Genomic DNA, 21,989 nt, shown 5'->3' on the forward strand with positions numbered 1-21,989 from the left:
GAAAGCAGGAAAGAGGTACTGAGGTGAATGATCAGCCATGATCTTGTTGAATGGTGGTGTAGGCTCGAAGGGCCGAATGGCCTACTCCTGCACCTATTTTCTATGTTTCTATCTTAAGACTCAATGGGCCCAAGTTTCCACACATGCCTAGAACGGCGCAGTCCCGACCTGGACGCCTGTCTTTCGCGCCACAAAGTGCGCCTAAAAAAATCCTCCGTATTCTCCACCTACCTGCAGGTCCTCTGGCGCTCGGCGCAGCCAGCACGAGCTGTGGGGGGGGGCGGAGCCAGGTCCCTGCGCTGAAAACAGTGCCGGGACCTCTGCACATGTGCTACAGTCGGCACGCAAGTGCAGTAGCTCCAGGCGCCGAACTGTGTGGGAGGGGCCCGAAGCATGCAGCCCCTAGCCCTGGCTGAATGGCCTCACTGGGGCTGCGTGAATAAGGCTCCTCCCACGGCCAGCTGCTGCTCCCCCCCCCCCCCACCGACCAGACCCGACACTCGCTCCCCCCCACCCCTGCCTCCGGACCAGACCCAACACCCGCTCCCCGCCCCCCCCCCCCTGCCTCCGGACCAGACCCAACACCCGCTCCCCCCCCCGACTGGACCCGACCCGACACCCGCTCCCCCCCCCCTGCCTCCGGACCAGACCCGACACCCGCTCCCCCCCCCCCCCTGCCTCCGGACCAGACCCGACACCCGCTCCCTGCCCCCCGCCCCCCCTGTCTCCGGACCCGACCCGACACCCGCTCCCCCCCCCCCTGCCTCCGGACCAGACCTGACACCCGCTCCCCCCCCCCCCTGCCTCCGGACCAGACCCGACACCCGCTCCCCCCCCCCCCTGCCTCCGGACCAGACCCGACACCCGCTCCCCCCCCCCCCTGCCTCCGGACCAGACCCGACACCCGCTCCCCCCCCCCCCTGCCTCCGGACCAGACCCGACACCCGCTCCCCCCCCCCCCTGCCTCCGGACCAGACCCGACACCCGCTCCCCCCCCCCCCCTGCCTCCGGACCAGACCCGACACCCGCTCCCTGCCCCCCGCCCCCCCCTGTCTCCGGACCCGACCCGACACCCGCTCCCCCCCCCCCTGCCTCCGGACCAGACCTGACACCCGCTCCCCCCCCCCCCTGCCTCCGGACCAGACCCGACACCCGCTCCCCCCCCCCCCTGCCTCCGGACCAGACCCGACACCCGCTCCCCCCCCCCCCTGCCTCCGGACCAGACCCGACACCCGCTCCCCCCCCCCCCTGCCTCCGGACCAGACCCGACACCCGCTCCCCCCCCCCCCTGCCTCCGGACCAGACCCGACACCCGCTCCCCCCCCCCCCCTGCCTCCGGACCAGACCCGACACCCGCTCCCCGCCCCCCCCGTCTCCGGACCAGACCCGACACCCGCTCCCCCCCCCCCCTGCCTCCGGACCAGACCCGACACCCGCTCCCCCCCCCCCCTGCCTCCGGACCAGACCCGACACACGCTCCCCCCCCCCCCTGCCTCCGGACCAGACCCGACACCCGCTCCCCCCCCCCCCTGCCTCCGGACCAGACCCGACACCCGCTCCCCCCCCCCTGCCTCCGGACCAGACCCGACACCCGCTCCCCCCCCCCCCTGCCTCCGGACCAGACCCGACACCCGCGCCCCCCCGACTGACCCGACCCGACACCCGCTCCCCGCCACCCCCCTGCCTCCGGACCAGACCCGACACCCGCTCCCCGCCCCCCCCCCCCTGCCTCCGGACCAGACCAGACACCCGCTCCCCGCCCCCCCCCCCTGCCTCCGGACCAGACCAGACACCCGCTCCCCGCCCCCCCCCCCTGCCTCCGGACCAGACCCGACACCCGCTCCCCGCCCCCCCCCCCCCTGCCTCCGGACCAGACCAGACACCCGCTCCCCGCCCCCCCCCCCCTGCCTCCGGACCAGACCCGACACCCGCTCCCCGCCCCCCCCTGCCTCCGGACCAGACCAGACACCCGCGCCCCACCCTTCCCCTCTGCCTCCGGACCAGACCCGACACCCGCTCCTCCCCACCACCCCCCTGCCTCCGGACCAGACCCGACACCCGCTTCCTGCCTCCCGCCCCCCCTGCCTCCGGACCAGACCCGACACCCGCTCCCCGCCCCCCCCCCCTGCCTCCGGACCAGACCCGACACCCGCTCCCCGCCTCCCCCCTGCCTCCGGACCAGACCCGACACCCGCTCCCCGCCTCCCCCCTGCCTCCGGACCAGACCCGACACCCGCTCCCCGCCTCCCCCCTGCCTCAGGACCAGACCCGACACCCGCTCCCCGCCTCCCCCCTGCCTCCGGACCAGACCCGACACCCGCTCCCCGCCTCCCCCCTGCCTCCGGACCAGACCCGACACCCGCTCTCCCCCCCCCCACCCTGCCTCCGGACCAGACCAGACACCCGCTCCCCGCCTCCCCCCTGCCTCCGGACCAGACCCGACACCCGCTCTCCCCCCCCCCCCCCTGCCTCCGGACCAAACCCGACACCCGCTCCCCCCCCCGACTGGACCCGACCCGACCCGCGCTCCTGTTCCTGCTCCGCTCCCCCCCCCCCAGACTGGACCCGACCCGAGCTCCTGTTCCCGCTCCGCCTCCGCACCCCCCGACCGGACCCGACCCCCCCCCCCCCCGACTGGACCCGACCTGACCCGCGCTCCTGTTCCCGCTCCGCCCCCACACCCCCCGACTGGACCCAAACCCCCCCCCCCGACTGGACCCGACCTGACCCGCGCTCCTGTTCCCGCTCCCCGCCCCCCCGACTGGACCCGACCCGAGCTCCTGTTCCCGCTCTGCCCCCCCCCCCCTCGACTGGACTGGACCCGACCCCCCCCCCGACTGGACCCGACCTGACCCGCGCTCCTGTTCCCGCTCCCCGCCCCCCCGACTGGACCCGACCCGAGCTCCTGTTCCCGCTCCCCCACCCCGAGCTCCTGTTCCCGCTCTGCACCCCTCCCCTCGACTGGACCCGACCCCCCCCCCCCCCCCCCCGACTGGACCCGACCTGACCCGCGCTCCTGTTCCCGCTCCCCGCCCCCCCCGACCCGACCCCCCCCAACTGGATCCGACCCGACTCCCGCTCCCGGACTGGATCCGACCTGACCTCCCCCCTCTCTCCCCCCCCACCACTCTCCTCCTCCTCCTCCACCTCCTCCCCCCCCCTCTCCCCTCTCCCCTCCCCCCCCCCTCCCCTCCTCCCACCACCCCTCCGAACCGAACCGACCCGACGCCACCTACCTGTAAATCTGGTGCTGGGGACGGCCCTGCCCGAAGTCTCGGGCCGGCCCGTTCAGCCTTCGGTCCCGAAAGGCCTGCCTGAAGCACTTTCACACAGGTAGGAGGATGGTTTATTTAATCTTTTCTTTGCTTATAAATGTTTATTCAGGTTGGATTTATTTGTATAATATTTGTATAAGTATAAATAAGGATTTATTATAGAATTTAATGACTTCCCTTCCCCCCCCCCCCCCCCACCTCGTTCTGGACGCCTAATTTGTAACCTGCGCCTGATTTTTTAATGTGCTGAACAGGTTTTTTCAGTTCTACAAAAATCTTCACTTGCTCCATTCTACTTTAGTTTGGAGTACGTTTTCACTGTGGAAACTTTCAAATCAGGCGTCAGTGGCCGGACACGCCCCCTTTTGAAGAAAAAATTCTGTACCAAAGTAGAACTGTTCTACCTGACTAGAACTGCAGAAAAGAAAATGTGGAGAATTGAAATTTCTAAGATAGTCCGTTCTCCACCAGTTGCTCCTAAAAATCAGGCGCAAATCATGTGGAAACTTGGGCCCAATATGTGGTTTGTAAGGGTTGAATTTTCCAATTGTGGCTATACAGTGTCAAACAAACCCAATAACACGTTTCGTTGTAAATTAAATTCCCTATTTTATTCCATTAATTTTTAATCTTCCCCTTTATAGTGACAGCTTCTGCTGTTTGAGGGTGTGCTTATTCTGTGGGAACATTAAGTTGAAACTTCAAGAATATACAGGTCTTTATTTCCTGAGTGCAGCACTGGATTAAATAGTTATATAAACAACTTGCACTACACAATTTCATTTCATTTTGAATTAAATTTGTCTTTCAATTTTTATATTTTTTCTCCATTTACTATATTTTACATTTACAGGTATATCCATTTTTAAAAACCTTTTTTATTTCCAACATCCAAAATATGCTACATCAACATATTCTCCATTAAACCATATAATCCTCTTGTCAAATAACTCATCAAGTACAATTATGTGCACAGAATGCAAGCCTAAAAATATTAACTCTCACACAATACTTCATAACACAACTTGCTGTAATCACCACTAATCGGTAGCCCTGATACTATACTCCGCATAGGATAAAACAATTTATCCCCCAACTCCCACGCAAGATCGTCTAGTATCTCTAAGTTCTCTAATTTTGTTTCCATTTTACCTCCCATGGATAAAAGATTATTTGTCTTGCTCTGCGAAAATAATTGAGAGGGATGACGCTCCTGGTGAAGACTTGCACAACTGTTATCAAATTTGCCAGTATTGCTTTATGGCTGCATGATAGGTCAGATTAAATTAGGGCAAGTGTTTTTCTTGCTCACATATAAATCCCTTCCTATTGTGCACTAAGAAAACTTATTGACAAAAAATACAAGCAAATCCAAGTGATGGGCAGTCCTGGGTCTCGGACTGATCATATCTACACCACGACATAGTTCCTTCTGTTTCCTCACCTGAAAGATCAGCTCGATTGACATTTCCACTGTTTTCCCTTCCTCAATCCCGAACATGTATCCAGTGACATAAGTGAAAACACTTCCAATAATTGTTACAATGTTGAGGTTTGGGCTGGACATTTTCACAATCCTAATAGAAATAAGAAAAGTGAGTAAAAAAAAAGACTTGCATTTACATAGCCCCTTTCATGACCTCAGGATGTCCCAAAGTGCTTTACAGCCAATGAAGTACTTTTGAAGTGTAGTCACTGTTGTAATATATGAAACGTGGCAGCCAATTTGCATACAGCAAGGTTCCACTGGGCAGGCCACATAGTTCGCATGCCAGACACGAGACCCCCAAAGCAAGCACTCTACTCGGAACTCGTCCACGGCAGACGAGCCAAAGGCGGGCAGAGGAAACATTACAAAGACACCCTCAAAGCCTCCCTGATAAAGTGTGACATCCCCACTGACACCTGGGAGTCCTTGGCCATAGACCGCCCTAAGTGGAGGAAGTGCACCCGGGAGGGCGCTGAGCTCCTCGAGTATCGTCGCCGAGAGCATGTAGAAATCAAGCGCAGGCAGCGGAAGGAGCGTGCAGCAAACCAGGCTCCCTGCCCACCCTTTCCCTCAACAGCTATCTGTCCCACCTGTAACAGAGTCTGTGGTTCTCGTATTGGACTATACAGCCACCCAAGAACTCATGTTACGAGTGGAAGTAAGTCTTCCTCGATTCCGAGGGACTACCTATGATTATTGATTGACTAAACCGGATAATCTGTTTTTTTTTTAGATGTTGATTGAGGGATGAATATTGGCCAGGACACCTGCGATAACTCCCCTGCTCTTCTTTGAAATAGTGCCATGGGATCTTTTACATCCACCTGAGGGAGCAGACGGGGCCTCGGTTTAACGTCTCATCCAAAAGACGGCACCTCCAACAGTGCAACTCTCCCTCTGTACAGCAATGAAGTGTCAGCTTAGATTTTTGTGATCAAATCTCGAGAGTTGGACTTGAACCCACTATCTTCTGACTCAGAGGTGAGAGTGCTACCCACTGGGCCACAGCTGACAAATAATTAGTAAGGGCAAAGCACAAGGTGAAATCTTCATGAGGAAACAGAATTGTATTACTAAGACAAGCTCTTTAATAGTGATATTTTTCATTAAGAATGTACTACATTTTTAATATGTAGAGAACCTGCATTTTTATGGAAGCGTGCAGAGTTTGGTGCAGACCAACTATACTGTAACCTTTGAGCCACATTTACATTGGAGCTCACTTAGCTTGGATTTTGGGAGACATGTCAATGTAGTGGGTCCCCTCCTATTTATACTACTAAATCTAGTTTCCTTAACCTGAAGCTGAATCCTAGAACCAGATTTTCTTTCTGGGTCTATGAAGATTCTTCTGGCAGGTTATGGGAGCATGATTTACAAGTATAAACTTACGACTTGATTCATGACGTTGCATTCCCAATTTTGCTAGTCCTTTACAGTGGTGCTCATTTAGTTGGTTTCTGGGACACCGACATCCGTAAACTAGCTCAAGGTCTTACACTACTGGCTCTAGTTCCCTTATACTGGTGGTAGAATCATATACCCATGAAAAAGCACGGGTTGTGGGAGGGGTGTGGGTGAGAGGGTTTGGGAAACATCCTGATACAAGTGCTGCGACCTCTGCCACTGATTACAAAGTTCACTGGGCCATCAACAGTGCACCTTGGATACCTGCCATGGTAGAGTGGCCGGGAAGTCTGGTGCAAGTAGCGAGCTTTGGGGAGGGGTATCACTTTCCACTCAGAAAAGAAATATAGGCGTCCCTTGCTGCCCACTTTAAGGTTACTTTTTTTTTTAAACTGTAGAAAATAAGCTTCCAGGCTCTAGGAAACCTAAGCCTAGTTTGTGGCTGTTCTGGCACACACTCACCAAAGAGCCACAGATTTTTGGCAGCCAGGTTCAGCAAGTTGGATTTAGTAGTGTAAATGCAGGGAGTGAGTTCATGGATAATGGTCCCCTGAAATTCAGACTAAATGACATAGAAACATAGAAAATAGGTGCAGGAGTAGGCCATTCGGCTGATCATTCCCTCAGTACCCCTTTCCTGCTTTCTCTCCATATCCTTTGATCCTCTTAGCCGTAAGGGCCATATCTAACTCCCTCTTGAATATATCCAATGAACTGGCACCAACAACTCTCTGCGGCAGGGAATTTCACAGGTTAACAACTCTGAGTGAAGAAGTTTCTCCTCATCTCAATCCTAAATGGCCTACCCCTTATTCTAAGACTGTGTCCCCTGGTTTTGGACTTCCCCAACATCGGGAAGATTCTTCCTGCATCTAACTTGTCCCGTCCCGTCAGAATCTTATATGTTTCTATGAGATCCCCTCTCATCCTTCTAAACTCCAATGTATAAAGGCCCAGTTGATATGTCAGCCCTGCATCCCAGGAATCAGTCTGGTGAACCTTCACTGCACTCCCTCAATAGTAAGAACGTCCTTCCTCAGATTATTAGACCAAAACTGAACACAATATTCCAGGTGAGGCCTCACCAAGGCCCTGTACAACTGCAGTAAGACCTCCCTGCTCCTATACTCAAATCCCCTAGCTATGAAGGCCAACATACCATTTGTCTTCTTCACCGCCTGCTGTACCTGCATGCCAACTTTCAAAGACTGATGAACCATGACACCCAGGTCTCGTTGCCCCTCTCCTTTTCCTAATCTGCCGCCATTCAGATAATATTCTGTCTTCGTCTTTTTGCCCCCAAAGTGGATAACCACACATTTATCCACACTATACTGCATCTGCCATGCATTTGCCCACTCACATAACCTGTCCAAGTTACCCTGCAGCCTCTTAGCATCCCCCTCACAGCTCACACCACCACCCAGTTTAGTGTCATCTGCAAACTTGGAGATATTACACTCAATTCCTTCATCCAAATCATTGATGTATATTGTAAAGAGCTGGGGTCCCAGCACTGAGCCCTGCGGCACTCCATTAGTCACTGCCTGCCATTCTGAAAAGGACCCATTTATCCAGACTCTCTGCTTCCTGTCTGCCAACCAGTTCTCTATCCACATCAGTATATTACCCCCAATATCATGTGCTTTGATTTTGCACACTAATCTCTTGTGTGGGACCTTGTCAAAAGCCTTTTGAAAGTCCAAATACACCACATCCACTGGTTCTCCCTTGTCCACTCTACTCGTTCTCAAAAAATTCCAGAAGATTTGTCAAGCATGATTTCCCCTTCATAAATCCATGTCAACTTGGACCGATCCTATCACTGCTTTCCAAATGCGCTGCTATTTCATCCTTAATAATTGATTCCAACATTTTCCCCACTACTGATGTCAGGCTAACCGGTCTATAATTACCCATTTTCTCTCTCCCTCCCTTTTTAAAAAGTGGTGTTACATTAGCTACCCTCCAGTCCATAGGAACTGATCCAGTGTCGATAGACTGTTGGAAAATGATCACCAATGCATCCACTATTTCTAGGGCCACTTCCTTAAGTACTCTGGGATGCAGACTATCAGGCCCCGGGGATTTCTCGGCCTTCAATCCCATCAATTTTCCTAACACAATTTCCCGCTTAATAAGGATTTCATTCAGTTCCCCCTTCTCACTAGACCCTCGGTCCCTTAGTACTTCCGGAAGGTTATTTGTGTCTTCCTTCGTGAAGACAGAACCAAAGTATTTATTTAACTGATCCACCATTTCTTTGTTCCCCATTATAAATTCACCTGAATCCGACTGCAAGGGACCTACATTTGTCTTCACTAATCTTTTTCTCTTCACATATCTATAAAAGCTTTTGCAGTCAGTTTTTATGTTCCCGGTAAGCTTCCTTTCGTACTCTATTTTCCCCCTCTTAATTAAACCCTTTGTTTTCCTCTGCTGAATTCTAAATTTCTCCCAGTCCTCAGGTTTGTTGCTTTTTCTGGCCAATTTATATGCCTCTTCCTTGGATTTAACACGATCCTTAATTTCCCTTGTTAGCCACGGTTGAGCCACCTTCCCCATTTTATTTTTACTCCAGACAGGGATGTACAATTGTTGTAGTTCATCCATGTGATCTTTAAATGCTTGCCATTGCCTATCCACCGTCAACCCTTTAAGTATCATTTGCCAGTCTATTCTAGCCAATTCACACCCCAAATCATCGAAGTTACCTTTCCTTAAGTTCAGAACCCTAGTTTCTGAATTAACTGTGTCACTCTCCACCTTAATAAGTATGAGAGAAGCAAAAAGGACCCAGACTGTATAGAACAGTAGCTATTGAAGAAGAGTTCAGATATACAATATGATGTCCAAAGCAAGGTCTATAGGAGGTAGATTTTAACCGTCACTGCTGGGCGGAAAACAGGCAATGGCGGATCATTCGTCTGTTATACACCCTGCCAGATTTTCCTTTCCAAAGGCATTTGATAAAGTGCTACATAAATTGAAGCCCATGGAAAGAAAAAATTGAATCAAAAGAATGTGCTGCGTGAATATGAAACTGGCTGAGGGACAGAAAGTATGGTGAACAGTTGTTTTTCAGACTGCAGGGAAGTGTGCAGATGTCTCCCAGGGGTTAGTGTTGGGCCTGAGAATCCCTGGCCCAGGACCACCCAAAGTGTAGGAAGAGCATCCGGGAGGGCGCTGAACACCTCGAGTCTCGTCACTGAGAGCATGTAGAAACCAAGCGCAGACAGTAGAAGAAGTGTGCGGCAAACTAGGCTCCCCACCCACCCCTTTCCTTCAACCACTGTCTGCCCCACCTGTAACACAGACTGTAATTCCTGCATTAGACTGTACAACCACCTGAGAACTCACTTTTAAAGTGGAAGCAAGTCTTCCCTCGATTTTGAGAGACTGCCTATGATGATGATGTTGGGACCACTGCTCTTTTTGATATATATTAATGGCTTGGACTTAGGTATACAGGGTACAATTTTGCAGATGACACAAAACTCGGAAATGTAGTAAATAGTGAGGAGGATAATAACAGACTTCAGGAGGACGTAATGGGCAGGCACATGTCAGATAAACATTAACACAGGAGTGTAAAGTGATTCGTTTTGATGGAAAAAATGAGAGGAGGCAATGGGCATACAAGCGTCAGATAAAATTTAACACCCAGAAGTGTAAAGTCATTTAATTTGATGGGAAAGATCAGGAATGGCAATAGAAACAAAATGGTGTCATTTTAAAGGGGATATACGTACACAAGTCTTGGAAGGTGGCATTATAAATAGAGGCATAGAGAACAAAAGCAAGGAAGTTATGCTAAACCTTTATAAAAACTGGTTAGACCCCAGCTTGAGTATTGTGTCCAATTCTGGGCACCACACTTCAGGAGGGATAGGTTTCCACAGAGCGGCATTAAACAGAGTGCACTTAAACAGAGTGTTTTATTCAGGAATTTGGAAAGAGTGGGAATTTGGAGAAGAAGGGGATGAAGTTGCTGCTTTATGCCTACACTACTTATAATCGGTCCCAGCCTGCAAGAACATCAGCAGGCCGGGGCCATTAGAGGGAGCAGCGTGCGGTGGCCCGGCCCGGAAATCGGCGCGGTCCTGGCCTGCAAGACAACCAGGAGGGCAACGGCTGACTGCAGTGCGGGCATTTTCAGCAGGAGCGGCAAGATCGGGGCGAAGGAATGGCAAGAGTTCATAGAGGAATGTGATCAGGGTCCAGGAGAGGCGAGGGCCCGGGGCAGCACGGGCCAGCCTACACTGCGATATGTGTGCGCACTAGGTCCATGCAGCAGAGCTGGTCTCCAGTCATCCTGGTTAATCCTTGCCACTGGACCAAGACCGAGCTCCGTCAAGCCTGTGTGGTGGCTGGGGTGTGACGGCCACCACGTTAAAAAAAATCTACGCACAGGCATCTTCCACCCTTCAAGATGTAGTTCGGGATCCAGATTATTAGGTTCTCATTGAAACACCTGTGAACTCATCCCTTTTTGGCGTGGAAACAAGTCATCCTCGTTTCAAGGACTGCCTATGATGATGATGACTTGTAGTTCTTTGTGTTACAGGTAGATATTTAATTTAATTAACCATAACTTAATCTAGATCAATTAAATAATCAAGAAACTAAACTGTAAGCTAAGTTACTTAAATACAAATATAATTAAATTAAATTAAATTTAATTTAATTTAATTGAACAAGGTCATAAAGGGATGTCAGTGCAGGTGGTGTGCCACAAATGCAGCATGTGAGAGTTTGTGGAGAGCATTGTGATCCCAGACAACCACGTTTGCAGTAAGTACCTGCATCTTGAGGAACTTCAGCTCAGAGTTGTTGAGCTAGTGTCTGAGGTGCAGACATTGCGGGGCATCAGGGAGGGGGAGAGTTAACTGAACACTTTGATCCAGGAGGCAGTCACACACCTTAGGTGGTCCAGGTCTGGTTCGTGATCAGGGACAGGAGGGTAGGACTTCAGGAAGGGGACCCCAGGTGCAGTGCTGGTGGAGTCTCGGCATTTATCCTTATCCAACAGTATGAGGTTCTTGCTGCTTGTGTGGGCGAGGGAAAAGCCTACAGGATGGATGAGCAAGCTGATCATTCATGTGGGGTGAGTGAAAGGGAATGGAGTTGTTGTAGGGGACAGTATAGTCAGAGGGCTAGATACTGTTCTCTGCAAACATGACTAGGAGTTTCGAAGGTTGTGTTGCCTGCCCGGTGCCAGGGTTAAAGACATTTCCTCATGCTTGGAGAAATGGGAAGGAGAGGATCCAGTTGCCGTGGTCCATGTAGAAACCAACGACATAGGTAGAACTAGGAATGAGGTTCTGCTGAGAGAGTTTGAGAAGGTGGGGTTCAAATTAAAAAGCAGAACTTCAAAAGGTAATAATCTCTGGATTGTTACCTGAGTCACGTGCCAATTGGTATAAGGATAAGCAGATTAGAAGGTTAAATGCGTGACTCAAAGAGTGGTGTGGGAGGCAAGGGTTTTGCTTCATGGGATACTGGCACCAGTACTGGGGAAAGTGGGAGCTGTTCCATTGGAACGGGTTTCACTTAAACCGGGCTGGGACCAGTGTCCTGGTGAATCAAGTAACTAGAGCAATAGACAAGTCTTCAAAATAATGAAGGGTGGAGTGGGAGGATTCAGGGAAAAGTAAATTTAAAAGCAGCAAGAAAAATTACAAAGCTCTAGGGCAGAGCAGAGTTTTGGGTAAAATTAAGCAGAGTGGGTCAGGAAGGGACAGAGAGTGTAACAAAGGTAATAGGGCATCAGTGGCTAAAGTGATATCAGGGATAAATAGAAAAAAGTCAAGGTTAAAGGCACAATATCTGAATGCACGAAGCATTCACAACAAAAATAGATGAATTAATAGCGCAGATAGAAATGAATAGTTTTGAATACGGAGGCGTGGTTGCAAAGTGACCAAGGTCGGGAACTAAATATTCCAGGATACTTAACCTTTGGAAGAGATAGGCAAAATGGAAAAGGAGGAGGGTTAGCCCTGATAAAAAAACGATGAGATAAAGACAGTAGAGAGAAAGAATCTTAGCTCTGAAAATCAAGGAGTAGATTCAGTTTGGGTGATGCTAAGAAACAGCAAGGGGCAGAAAGCATTGGTGGGAGTTGTTTATAGGCCCCCAAACAGTCGTTGTAATGTACAATAGAGTATAAATCAGGAAATTAGAGGCACATGTAACAAGGGTAATAATCATGGGAGACTTTAATCTACATATAGACTGGGCAAACCAAATTTGCAGTAATAGTGTTGAGGATGAATTCAAGGAATATATATAAGATAGTTTTCTGGATCAGTATGTTGAGGAACCAACGAGGGAATAAACATTTTAGATCTAGTATTGTGCAATCAGAAAGGGTTAATTAATAACCCCAAAGTAAAGGGGCCCTTAGGGAAGAGTGACCATAATATGATAGAATTTTATAGTAAGTTTGAAAGTGATTAAGTTAAATCCGAAACTAGAATCTTAAATCTAAACAAAGAAAACTGCGTAGGTATAGGGGCGAGTTGGCTAACGTAGATTGGGAAACTAAATTAAAAGGTGTGATGGTAGACAAGCAATGTCTAGTATTTAAATAATTAATACATAATTTACAACAAATATACATTCCTTTAAGGCACAAAAACCCCAAAGGAAAAGTGGTCCAACTGTGGCTAACAAAAAAGTTAAAGATAGTATTAGATCAAAGGAAGAAGCTTATCATGTTGCCAAACAGAGAAGTAAGCCTGAGGAATGGGAGGATTTTAGAATTCAGCAAAGGAGGACCAAGAAATTGATAAAGAAAGGAAAAATAAAATGAGAGTAAACTTGCGAGAGACATAAAAACAGACTGTGAAATCTTCTATAGTTATGTAAAAAAAGAAAAGATTAGTGAAAGTAAAAATGTGGGTCCCTTACAGGCTGAGACAGGAGAAATTATAATGGGGAATAAGGAAATGGCAGAGCAATTAAACAAATACTTTGTGGCTGTCTTCACGGAAGAAGACGCAAAAAACCTCTCGGAAATAATGGAGAATGAGGAACCGAAAGAAATTATTATTAGTAAAAAAATAGTACTAGAGAAATTAATGGGATTGAAAGCCAATAAATCCCCTGGATCTGATGGTCTACATCCTAGGGTTTTGAAAGAGGTGGCTATAGACATAGTGAATGCATTGGTTGTTATCTTCCAAAATTCCATAGATTCTAGAATGGTTCCCACAGATTGGAAGGTAGCAAATGTAACCCCTCTATTTAAGAAATGAGGGAGAGAGAAAATGGGGAACCAGTTAGCCTGACATCAGTAGTATGGAAATTGCTAGAAGATATTATTAAAGATGTGGTAACAGGACACTTAGAAAATAATAATGGGACTGGGCAGAGTCAACGCGAATTTATGAAAGGGAGGGTGCCGAGCACCTCGAGTCTCGTCGTCGAGTCTCGTCGTCGAGAGCATGCAGAAATCAAGCGCAGACAGAGGAAGGAGCGTGTGGCAAACCAGGCTCCCCACCCACCCTTTCCTTCAACCACTGTCTGTACCACCTGTGACAGAGACTGTAATCCCCGCATTGGACTGTACAGCCGCCCAAGAACTCACTTTTAGAGTGGAAGCAAGTCTTCCTTGATAAAATGACAAATGGAATATAATGTGGAGAAATGTGAAGTTATCCACTTTGGTAGGAGAAATAGATATTAAACAAAATTAGGGCTCATGGAATTGGGGGTAATATACTAGCTTGGAATGAGGATTGGTTAATGGACAGAAAACAGAGAGTAGGAATAAACGGGTCACTTTTGGGTTGGCAGGCTGTATCTAATGGGGCACCGCAAGGATCAGAGGTTGGGCCCCAGCTATTCACAATCTACATCAATGATTTGGAAATGGGGACCAAATGTAATACGTCCAAGTTTGCTGGTGATACAAAGCTTGGTGGGAATGTAAGTTGTGAGGAGGATGCAAAGAGGCTTCAAGGGGATATAGACAAGCTAAGTGAGTGGTCAAGAACGTGGCAAATGGAATATAATGTGGAGAAATGTGAAGTCATCCACTTTGGTAGGATAAATAGAAAAGCAGAGTATTTTTTAAAAAGGTGAGAGATTGGCAAATGTTGGTGTTCAGAGGAACCCAAGTGTCCTTGTCCACGAATCACTGAAAGTTAACATGCAGGTGCAGCAAGCACAAGAGACCAAATGGTATGTTGGTCTTTATTACAAGAGGATTTGAGTATAAGAGTAAAGATGTCTTTCTGCAATTATATATGGCCCTGGTGAGACCACACCTGGAGTAGTGTGTACAGTTTTGGTCTTCTTACCTAAGGAAGGATATATTTGCCATAGAGGGAATGCAACGAAGGTTCACCAGACTGACTCCTGGGATGGGGGGATTATTCTATAAGGAGAGACTGAGTTGACTAAGCCGATATTCGCTAAAGTTTAGAAGAATGAGAGGTGATCTCACTGAAACATATAAAATTCTTACAGGGCTTGACAGGGTAGATGCAGAGAGGATGTTTCTCTGGCTGGGGAGTCATGTGTGAAATTGTGAATGGGCTGCGCAGCCTCTTAAAGTGGTCGTGCACCCCCCAAAAAATTAGGGGTACGTTACCCACCACCACCTTCTCATGGCAATAAATGCGGCCTTGCCAGGATCATTCACATCCCGAGAACAATTTTTTTTAAATTGTGAATGCAATGATTAGTGTTACATATGCATTGTAATTTATATTTTTCTGAAAATCCAGTCCATCACCATAATTATGCAAGTTTTTTTAAGTGAATATTTAGCGCACGATAAGATGTGGCGCTAAATGTTGCTGAATTGGGGTCTTTGAAGAAAAATGTGCAGAGTGGTATCAGAGGCGTGATTCGCCTCCGTAGGCCACGAGGCTCAGTGCAGCGCTGACCCAGTCAGCACGGTACTGATGTGTCACAACTTCCTCCCCTATTTTAAAGGGCAGAGCCACTGTGAACTCTGCTGCTGCTTTCCTGGAGCCCACTGGGCCACTAGGGAGAGTTTTGGCCAGGCCAATGGTCCGACACCCAAGAAGGGATGCCGGGCTGCATGTTGGCGGCCTGGCCGAACCAGCGGCTGCCATTGTCGGGCCTACTGTAAAGTTGGCCGACAAAAAAATGATGGCGGCCGCGACCCACAAAGCTGTCATTGGCATCGCCCCACGCCAATCTCGCATCCTGCAGGGCAATTTCCTTTGCGAGTCGCAAAGAGGTCGGTGCAAACGGCGATGCCATCATGGCTGTGTGCGCCACTGCCCGGAGTGAAAAGTATGGGGTGTAGCGCAAACCCATTTTCACCCATGGCATCCTGGGGGCAATTCCGGGCGGGTCGCTTCTGCCGGCCACCTCTAGTTCTCCATTTCAGGTGCACTGCTTGTCTCCTATGCCACAATTGTGCATAACCCAGCAGCCAACTCAAAGTAGCAGTTAGAGGGTCAATCATTTTAGATCAAAATTCAATTAGGCCAATTTTGGGTTTATACTGGAAAGAAAAAACAGAACTTTAGCTTATAGCTAAACTATGCTTTTTCTTGTAAGAAACTGGTGCCACATACAATAAGTCGGACCCTGCTTTTTCTACTTCTTGTCATTTTGTACATCCTTGATGTAATTTTACTACAGGTGCAGCGCCCCGAATCCGGAATCATTGGGACCGAGGCTGTTCCAGATTTTGCGTTTTGCCGGATTTTGGAACGTCTTTCTGACGTCACGAATCCAGAAACACCTGAGCCCAGGTTCGGGTATTTCAGATTTTGGAATATCAGAAAGGGTGGGTGGGGGCGGAGGGAGGATGCTCATCGATGAGTTGTTTGCGTATTCAGGCGGGGCCTTGCTGGCGTGGAGTTGTTCGCGCGGGCCCTGCCGAAGAGGACCTGATCAGGTGGGGCCCGCCGCCGTGGAGAAGTTCCTTGTCTGGTCGAGGTAGGTGGGGTCGGGCAGCTGAGGTGGGAGGGAGGGGGGCTGGGCCGAGGTCGGGCCACGCGGTCGGGTGGGGCCGAGGTTGGGCGGGGTGAAGTCGGGGCAGGGCGAGGTCGGGCTGCGCGAAGTTGGGGGGTCCGAGGTCGGGGCAGGCCGAGGTCAGACCGCGCGAAGTCGGGCCGCGCGAAGTCAGGGCGGACGAAGTCAGACGGGGCGAGGTCGGGCCGGGCCGAGGTCGGGGGGGGCCCGGGGTCGGGCCGGGCCGAGGTCGGGGGGGGCCGGGGTCAGGCTGCGCGAAGTTGGGGGGTCCGAGGTCGGGGCAGGCCGAGGTCAGACCGCGCGAAGTCGGGCCGCGCGAAGTCAGGGCGGACGAAGTCAGACGGGGCGAGGTCGGGCCGGGCCGAGGTCGGGGGGGCCCGGGGTCGGGCCGAGCCGAGGTCGGGGGGGGGCTGGGGTTGGGCCGCGCGAAGTCGGGGGGAGCCGAGGTTGGGCGGGCCGGGTGCGGGCCGATGTCGCGGCGGGCAATGTCGGGGCGGGTGAAGTCGGGCCAGAGCGAAGTCGGTTTGCTGAAGCTGGGGGAGTCCGGATATCGGAACATTTTCCGGTTTCCGGACGACCCCGCCATGGATCGGCCCAGTGTCCGGATTCCGGAACTCTGGATTTTGGAGGTCAAACCTGTAGTATAATATGATGCACCATCATTATTCTTGGCTTCTAGGAAGTAACTTTAATTTATTTTCAATGTCTCCTTGTCTGCCCAATCTGTCTAATGTCCGTGGTGGTCAGTAGCTATATCCATAGGTGGATACATGGTAGTGACACTGGTCGCATACATGTCCTTACCAAATGCTTATATTCAGCTCACTCAAGCAACTAGAATTCTTGATATTAAATTTGAACAAAATATCTAATCATGTGGTTCTGAAACCTTTTCAGGCCGAGTCCCATTGTTAGACCTCGAATACCTAGCTCAAATGATAACTCTTCACATGTACTAATGGACTGTATAAAATGGCTCATCCAACTCTAGGTATCTGACCCTGATTTTATCTATGATACATAGATACTTGGTGACCAATTCTTCCCCCTCCCTTACCCGGGGATGCTGAGGTTGATTGTCCAATTCAGCATAGACCAGCGATTGAACCTGGGTCTTTTCTTGCCAATATAATTCAGTGGCAAGTAGTGCTCTTGCCCATTGAGTTGCCGAGGCGGGGTGGGGGGGAGAATTAGTTCTCATTAGTTTAAAAGAGCTGTTAGAAATGTATTGTACCTGTTATTTTTGAATTTGATGGTGAAGGTAAGAAAGAAGAATGCGAGCAGAATCCCACATGATAATAAGGTGCACATCATTCCAAGTAATACAGGGGAGATATGTTTCGCTTCAGATATCATCTTCTGTCAAGAAAATCATAGGTGTTATTAAATGCAAACTTTGAACACAAAAAGCAGTTACCCATTATTGCAAATATTATTTAAAGATGAATTACCCCATCAGTTTTATTCGACGAGTTCTCATATAACAAAATTATCAAAACTTTTAATGTAAAAGTTTGTGGGTTTGAGGCAATTATTTGTGCTTAACAAGTGGAAATCTGTCAGTAATGGGGACTAAACGTTTTTCCTCTGTTGAAATTCAGCATCAAGCACTTCAAGATCAGGTCCAGGATATAGTCCCTCTACTCTATCTGGGAAATACAACTTAACCCACATCATCAAAGAATTTCATAATAGTGGTTTCAATGTCTTGATCATAGTTCCAGCTTTATTTCAGACCTGTTCCTGTATTAAATCACTTCTTTACCCAATAGTGCACATCTTGTATCAATCTAGCGGTGACACAAGATACAAGTTCCCCCTTATAAACTCTACACAATTACTTATTGTGCACCATGAAACAATAACTTACATTTATATAATGCCTTTAATGTTGGAATCCATCTCAAGGTGCTTCACAGAGGCACGAGTGAAACAAATGAACACCAAGCCAAACAAGAGGTTCGATGACCAAAGGTTTGGTCAAAGAAATAGGATTTTAAAGGAGGGAATGAATGCATAGAGACAGAAGAGTATAGGGAGGGAATTCCCAAGATGGACTACAGGCATCCAAGGGCATGGCCACTAATTGTGGGGAAAATAATGATGGGGGTGCATGAGGCCGAAGTGAGAGGAATTGAAAGATTCATAAGGTCAACAAGGACTGGAGTGTTGGATGGAAAAGCTTTTAATGAGCTTAAGTATATGGAGGGTGGAAGATTGGTCAGGAGAACATTGGAGTACTTGTACCTGGAGGTTACAAAAGGCATGTATGAAGGTTTCAATAGAAGTCGGGCTAAAGAGGCGAGCAATGTAATAGAAATAGATGTAGGCAGTCTTTGTGGTGAACAGAGTTTGAGATTGGAAACTCAGCAGGTTCACTCCAGACAGCAGCCAGGGAAGGGGATGGAGATGTTGCCAAGGGTACAGAGTTTGTGGCAGTGACCAAAGATGATACCTTCAGTCTACCCAGTGTGCAGGGTAAGTTACAGCTTGTTCAAGACAGGAAGTTAGACAAGCAGTCTGACAGCACAGATGCAGTGAATGAATTAAAATAGATGGTGGAGAGGTATAGCTGGGTGCATCCGTATACCAGTGAAAGTTGGCCATGTCTGTAGATGATGTTAAGAACATAAGAAATAGGAACAGGAGTAGGCTATACAGCCCCTCGAGCCTGCTCTGCCATTCAATAAGATCATGGCTGATCTGATCATGGACTCAGCTCCACTTCTCTGCCCGCTCCCCATAACCCCTTATTCCCTTATCATTTAAGAAACTGTCTATTTCTGTCTTAAATTTATTCAATGTCCCAGCTTCCACAGCTCTCTGAAGCAGCCAATTCCATAGATTTACAACCCTCAGAGAAGAAATTTCTCCACATCTCAATTTTTAATGGGCGGCCCCTTATTCTAAGATCATGCCCTCTAGTTCTAGTCTCCCCCATCAATGGAAACATCCTCTCTGCATCCACCTTGTCAAGCCCCCTCATAATCTTATACGTTTCGCTAAGATCACCTCTTATTCTTTTAAATTTCAATGAGTAGAGGCCCAACCTACTCAACCTTTCCTCATAAGTCAACCCCTTCATCCCTGGAATCAACCTAGTGAACCTTCTGTGAACTGCCTCCAAAGCAAGTATATCCTTTCGTAAATATGTAATCCAAAACTGCACGCAGTATTCCGGGTGTGGCCTTACCAATACCTTATATAGCTGTAGCAAGACTTCCCCGCTTTTATACTCAATCTCCTTTGCAATAAAGGCCAAGATACCATTGGCCTTCCTGATCACTTGCTATACCTCATTACTATCCTTTTGTGTTTCATGCGCAAGTACCCCCAGGTCCTGCTGTACTGCAGCACTTTGCAATCTTTCTCCATTTAAATAATAACTTTCTCTTTGATTTTTTTCTGTCAAAGTGCATGACCTCACACTTTCCAACATTATACTCCATCTGCAAAATTTTTGCCCACTCACTTAGCCTGTCTATGTCCTTTTGCTGATTTTTTGTGTCTTCCTCACACATTGCTTTTCCTCCCATCTTTGTATCGTCAGCAAACTTGGCTACGTTATACTCAGTCCCTTCTTCCAAGTCATTAATATAGATTGTAAATAGTTGTGGTCCCAGCACTGATCCCTGCAGCACCCACTAGTTACTGATTGCCAACCCGAGAATGAACCATTTATCCCGACTCTCTGTTTTCTGTTAGTTAGCCAATCCCCTATCCATGCTAATATATTACCCCCAACCCTGTGAACTTTTATCTTGTGCAGTAACCTTTTATGTGGCACCTTGTCAAATGCCTTCAGGAGATTTTGCTCAGAGGCATGATGTAACTAAGGAAGAGGAGAGAACCAAGGATGGATCTTTGGGAGACTACAGAGGTAATGATGCGGAAGTGTGAAGAGAAGCCATTAATAGAGATTCTTGGGATGCAATTGGATAGGTAAGAATGGAACCAAGCAAGAGCAGTTTCACAGGAGGATGGTGTGGCCGATCATGTCGAAGACTGCAAAGGTTGAGGAGGAATAATGCAGAGAGATATTGGTCATGACTTGGTTAGGCCTGTTCAGTTCTGTGGGAGGGATGGATACCTGACCGGAGGGTTTGGATAGAGTTGAGATAGGCATCAATATTAAAAAAACATTTAAAGGTCAGCTGATCTTAGCCATGATAGTAAATAGGGTAATTTAATTGGCCTCAGTGCCCCTGGATTAGGGAGCAGGCAAAAAGACACAAACAGCCATTGTTTCTACTCTTGATTTGTAAGCTAGAAAGTACATGTGTGTGATATCACTTTGAAGTTGAGGATCAGCAGTGCTGATCTTCAAATAGATTGTGGCACTTGCTATCTAGGTCGGCTGCATATAGTGACACCACTATTCCTGACCAAAATGAAGATGATTGGCAATTCCCCCATCAATCATGCCTGGAGACAAAACTGTTGTAAGTGACAGATTGGTTTTACGTACATATTTGTATGTAACTATCCTCCACTCACTGCATTTTGCTGGAGAAATCACCCTGCTTTTATTGAGATGTTGCTGTAGTTTTGTTCCTGAGTTCTGTTTGCTGTAGTTCCTAGTGACTCTCTTCAAATTGACTGTTTGTTGAGTAAATAGACTTTGTTTGTAAAGTAACCTGTTCCACCTCCAACTCATTATTACCACCACCGTGTTAGCCAGACACTCTGATCTAGGTCCACTAGTGAAAATATCCACGTAGGTATCAGAAGGCGGTCAGTGCCAGTGGAACTTTATCCCCCCCCCACATTATAAACCCAGCACAAGTCAACACCTTCAAGCACTGAAGGGGCAAACATCTCTGGGGCAAAAATATGAAATGATTTATAAATATTTGCATTGCTCTTATTTATATTTTACACTTACTACTTGGATATTACATAGTTGCTGTAGAAGTCGCTGCCCATCTTCTGTGTTCATGGCTGGATCGATGGTGCAGTCCACAGAGCTGCACAGAGCACTGCAGTTCGGCGTTGTCTCCATATTGTAAGGCACATACCTCAGCATTTTCAGCTCAGCATCTTCCACTACTTGCCACAGAGTGTGCTGAAGTACTGTTGATTCATCACAAGAGGGCAGCCTGCACCCATCCTGCCAGATAGAATGCATAAAACTAAATTGAACAAACAAGAACAGATATGACATATTTATTTGCTTTTGAATATTTTTCTCTTTCTCTACTACTCTCTTGAAGGCTGATATTTGGTGGAGCATAGTTTCAGAGGCACCAACAAGGCTTCAAATCAGCGAGTGGTCAGGTTATGAGAGCATGGGGCACTTTACAGCCAAGCCTGATCATGTTGTTATGCAAACTCCCACGCAAACCTTCCCGCCTGGGTCACTGAATAGTGATCAAAAATAGTTTTTTCCCCCTCCCTAGACCACGAAGGATGAGTCTAATAGTAGTGTCATTACTGTGACCTAGCTGACATCAGCTAATTGCACCAGTGATCAAAATGTAGTAGCTTCCAGTTTCTGTGACAAAATCCTATGCTGGACAGCCATCGAAAGGTCAATTAAAAGCCGAATTCAGGGCTTTATTGGACAAAAGTGAATTTGGATTTACAACTCTCCTTTGAAACCAGACTTTGAATTCAGATACATTTAAACTTCAACTGTGAGAAGCTTGGGCCAGGATTTTGCCAGCACTCAGAGGGCGGGTTTGGAGGTGGGTCCACTGTCAACATCTAAATGATTGACAGTGGGTCAGGATCCCACCGTGAACCCGCCTCCATGTCAGTTTCCCAAGTGCCAAGTGGCGAGCGAACCAATTGACATAGTTAAGAGCTCGTTAGAAGGTACTTAACCAGCATTTTACCATATTCTTACCATT

General features: G+C 48.7%; 1 protein-coding gene across 1 annotated transcript in view; it reads right to left on the reverse strand.

Moving 5' to 3' along the window:
- gpr156 (G protein-coupled receptor 156) overlaps positions 1-21,094 on the reverse strand; it is an 86,371-nt gene extending 65,277 nt beyond the window's left edge. The window contains exons 1-3 of the mRNA XM_070892968.1: positions 21,023-21,094; positions 17,372-17,496; positions 4,720-4,852 (exon numbers count right to left, since the gene is read on the reverse strand). Coding sequence (XP_070749069.1) covers positions 4,720-4,852; positions 17,372-17,496; positions 21,023-21,076 — 312 coding nt within the window. The 5' untranslated portion in view covers positions 21,077-21,094. The remainder of the gene's footprint in view (positions 1-4,719; positions 4,853-17,371; positions 17,497-21,022) is intronic.
- Positions 21,095-21,989: the final 895 nt, after the last annotated feature.

Source organism: Pristiophorus japonicus, chromosome 11 (genome assembly GCF_044704955.1).
Source record: "Pristiophorus japonicus isolate sPriJap1 chromosome 11, sPriJap1.hap1, whole genome shotgun sequence".
Taxonomy (NCBI): domain Eukaryota; kingdom Metazoa; phylum Chordata; class Chondrichthyes; family Pristiophoridae; genus Pristiophorus; species Pristiophorus japonicus.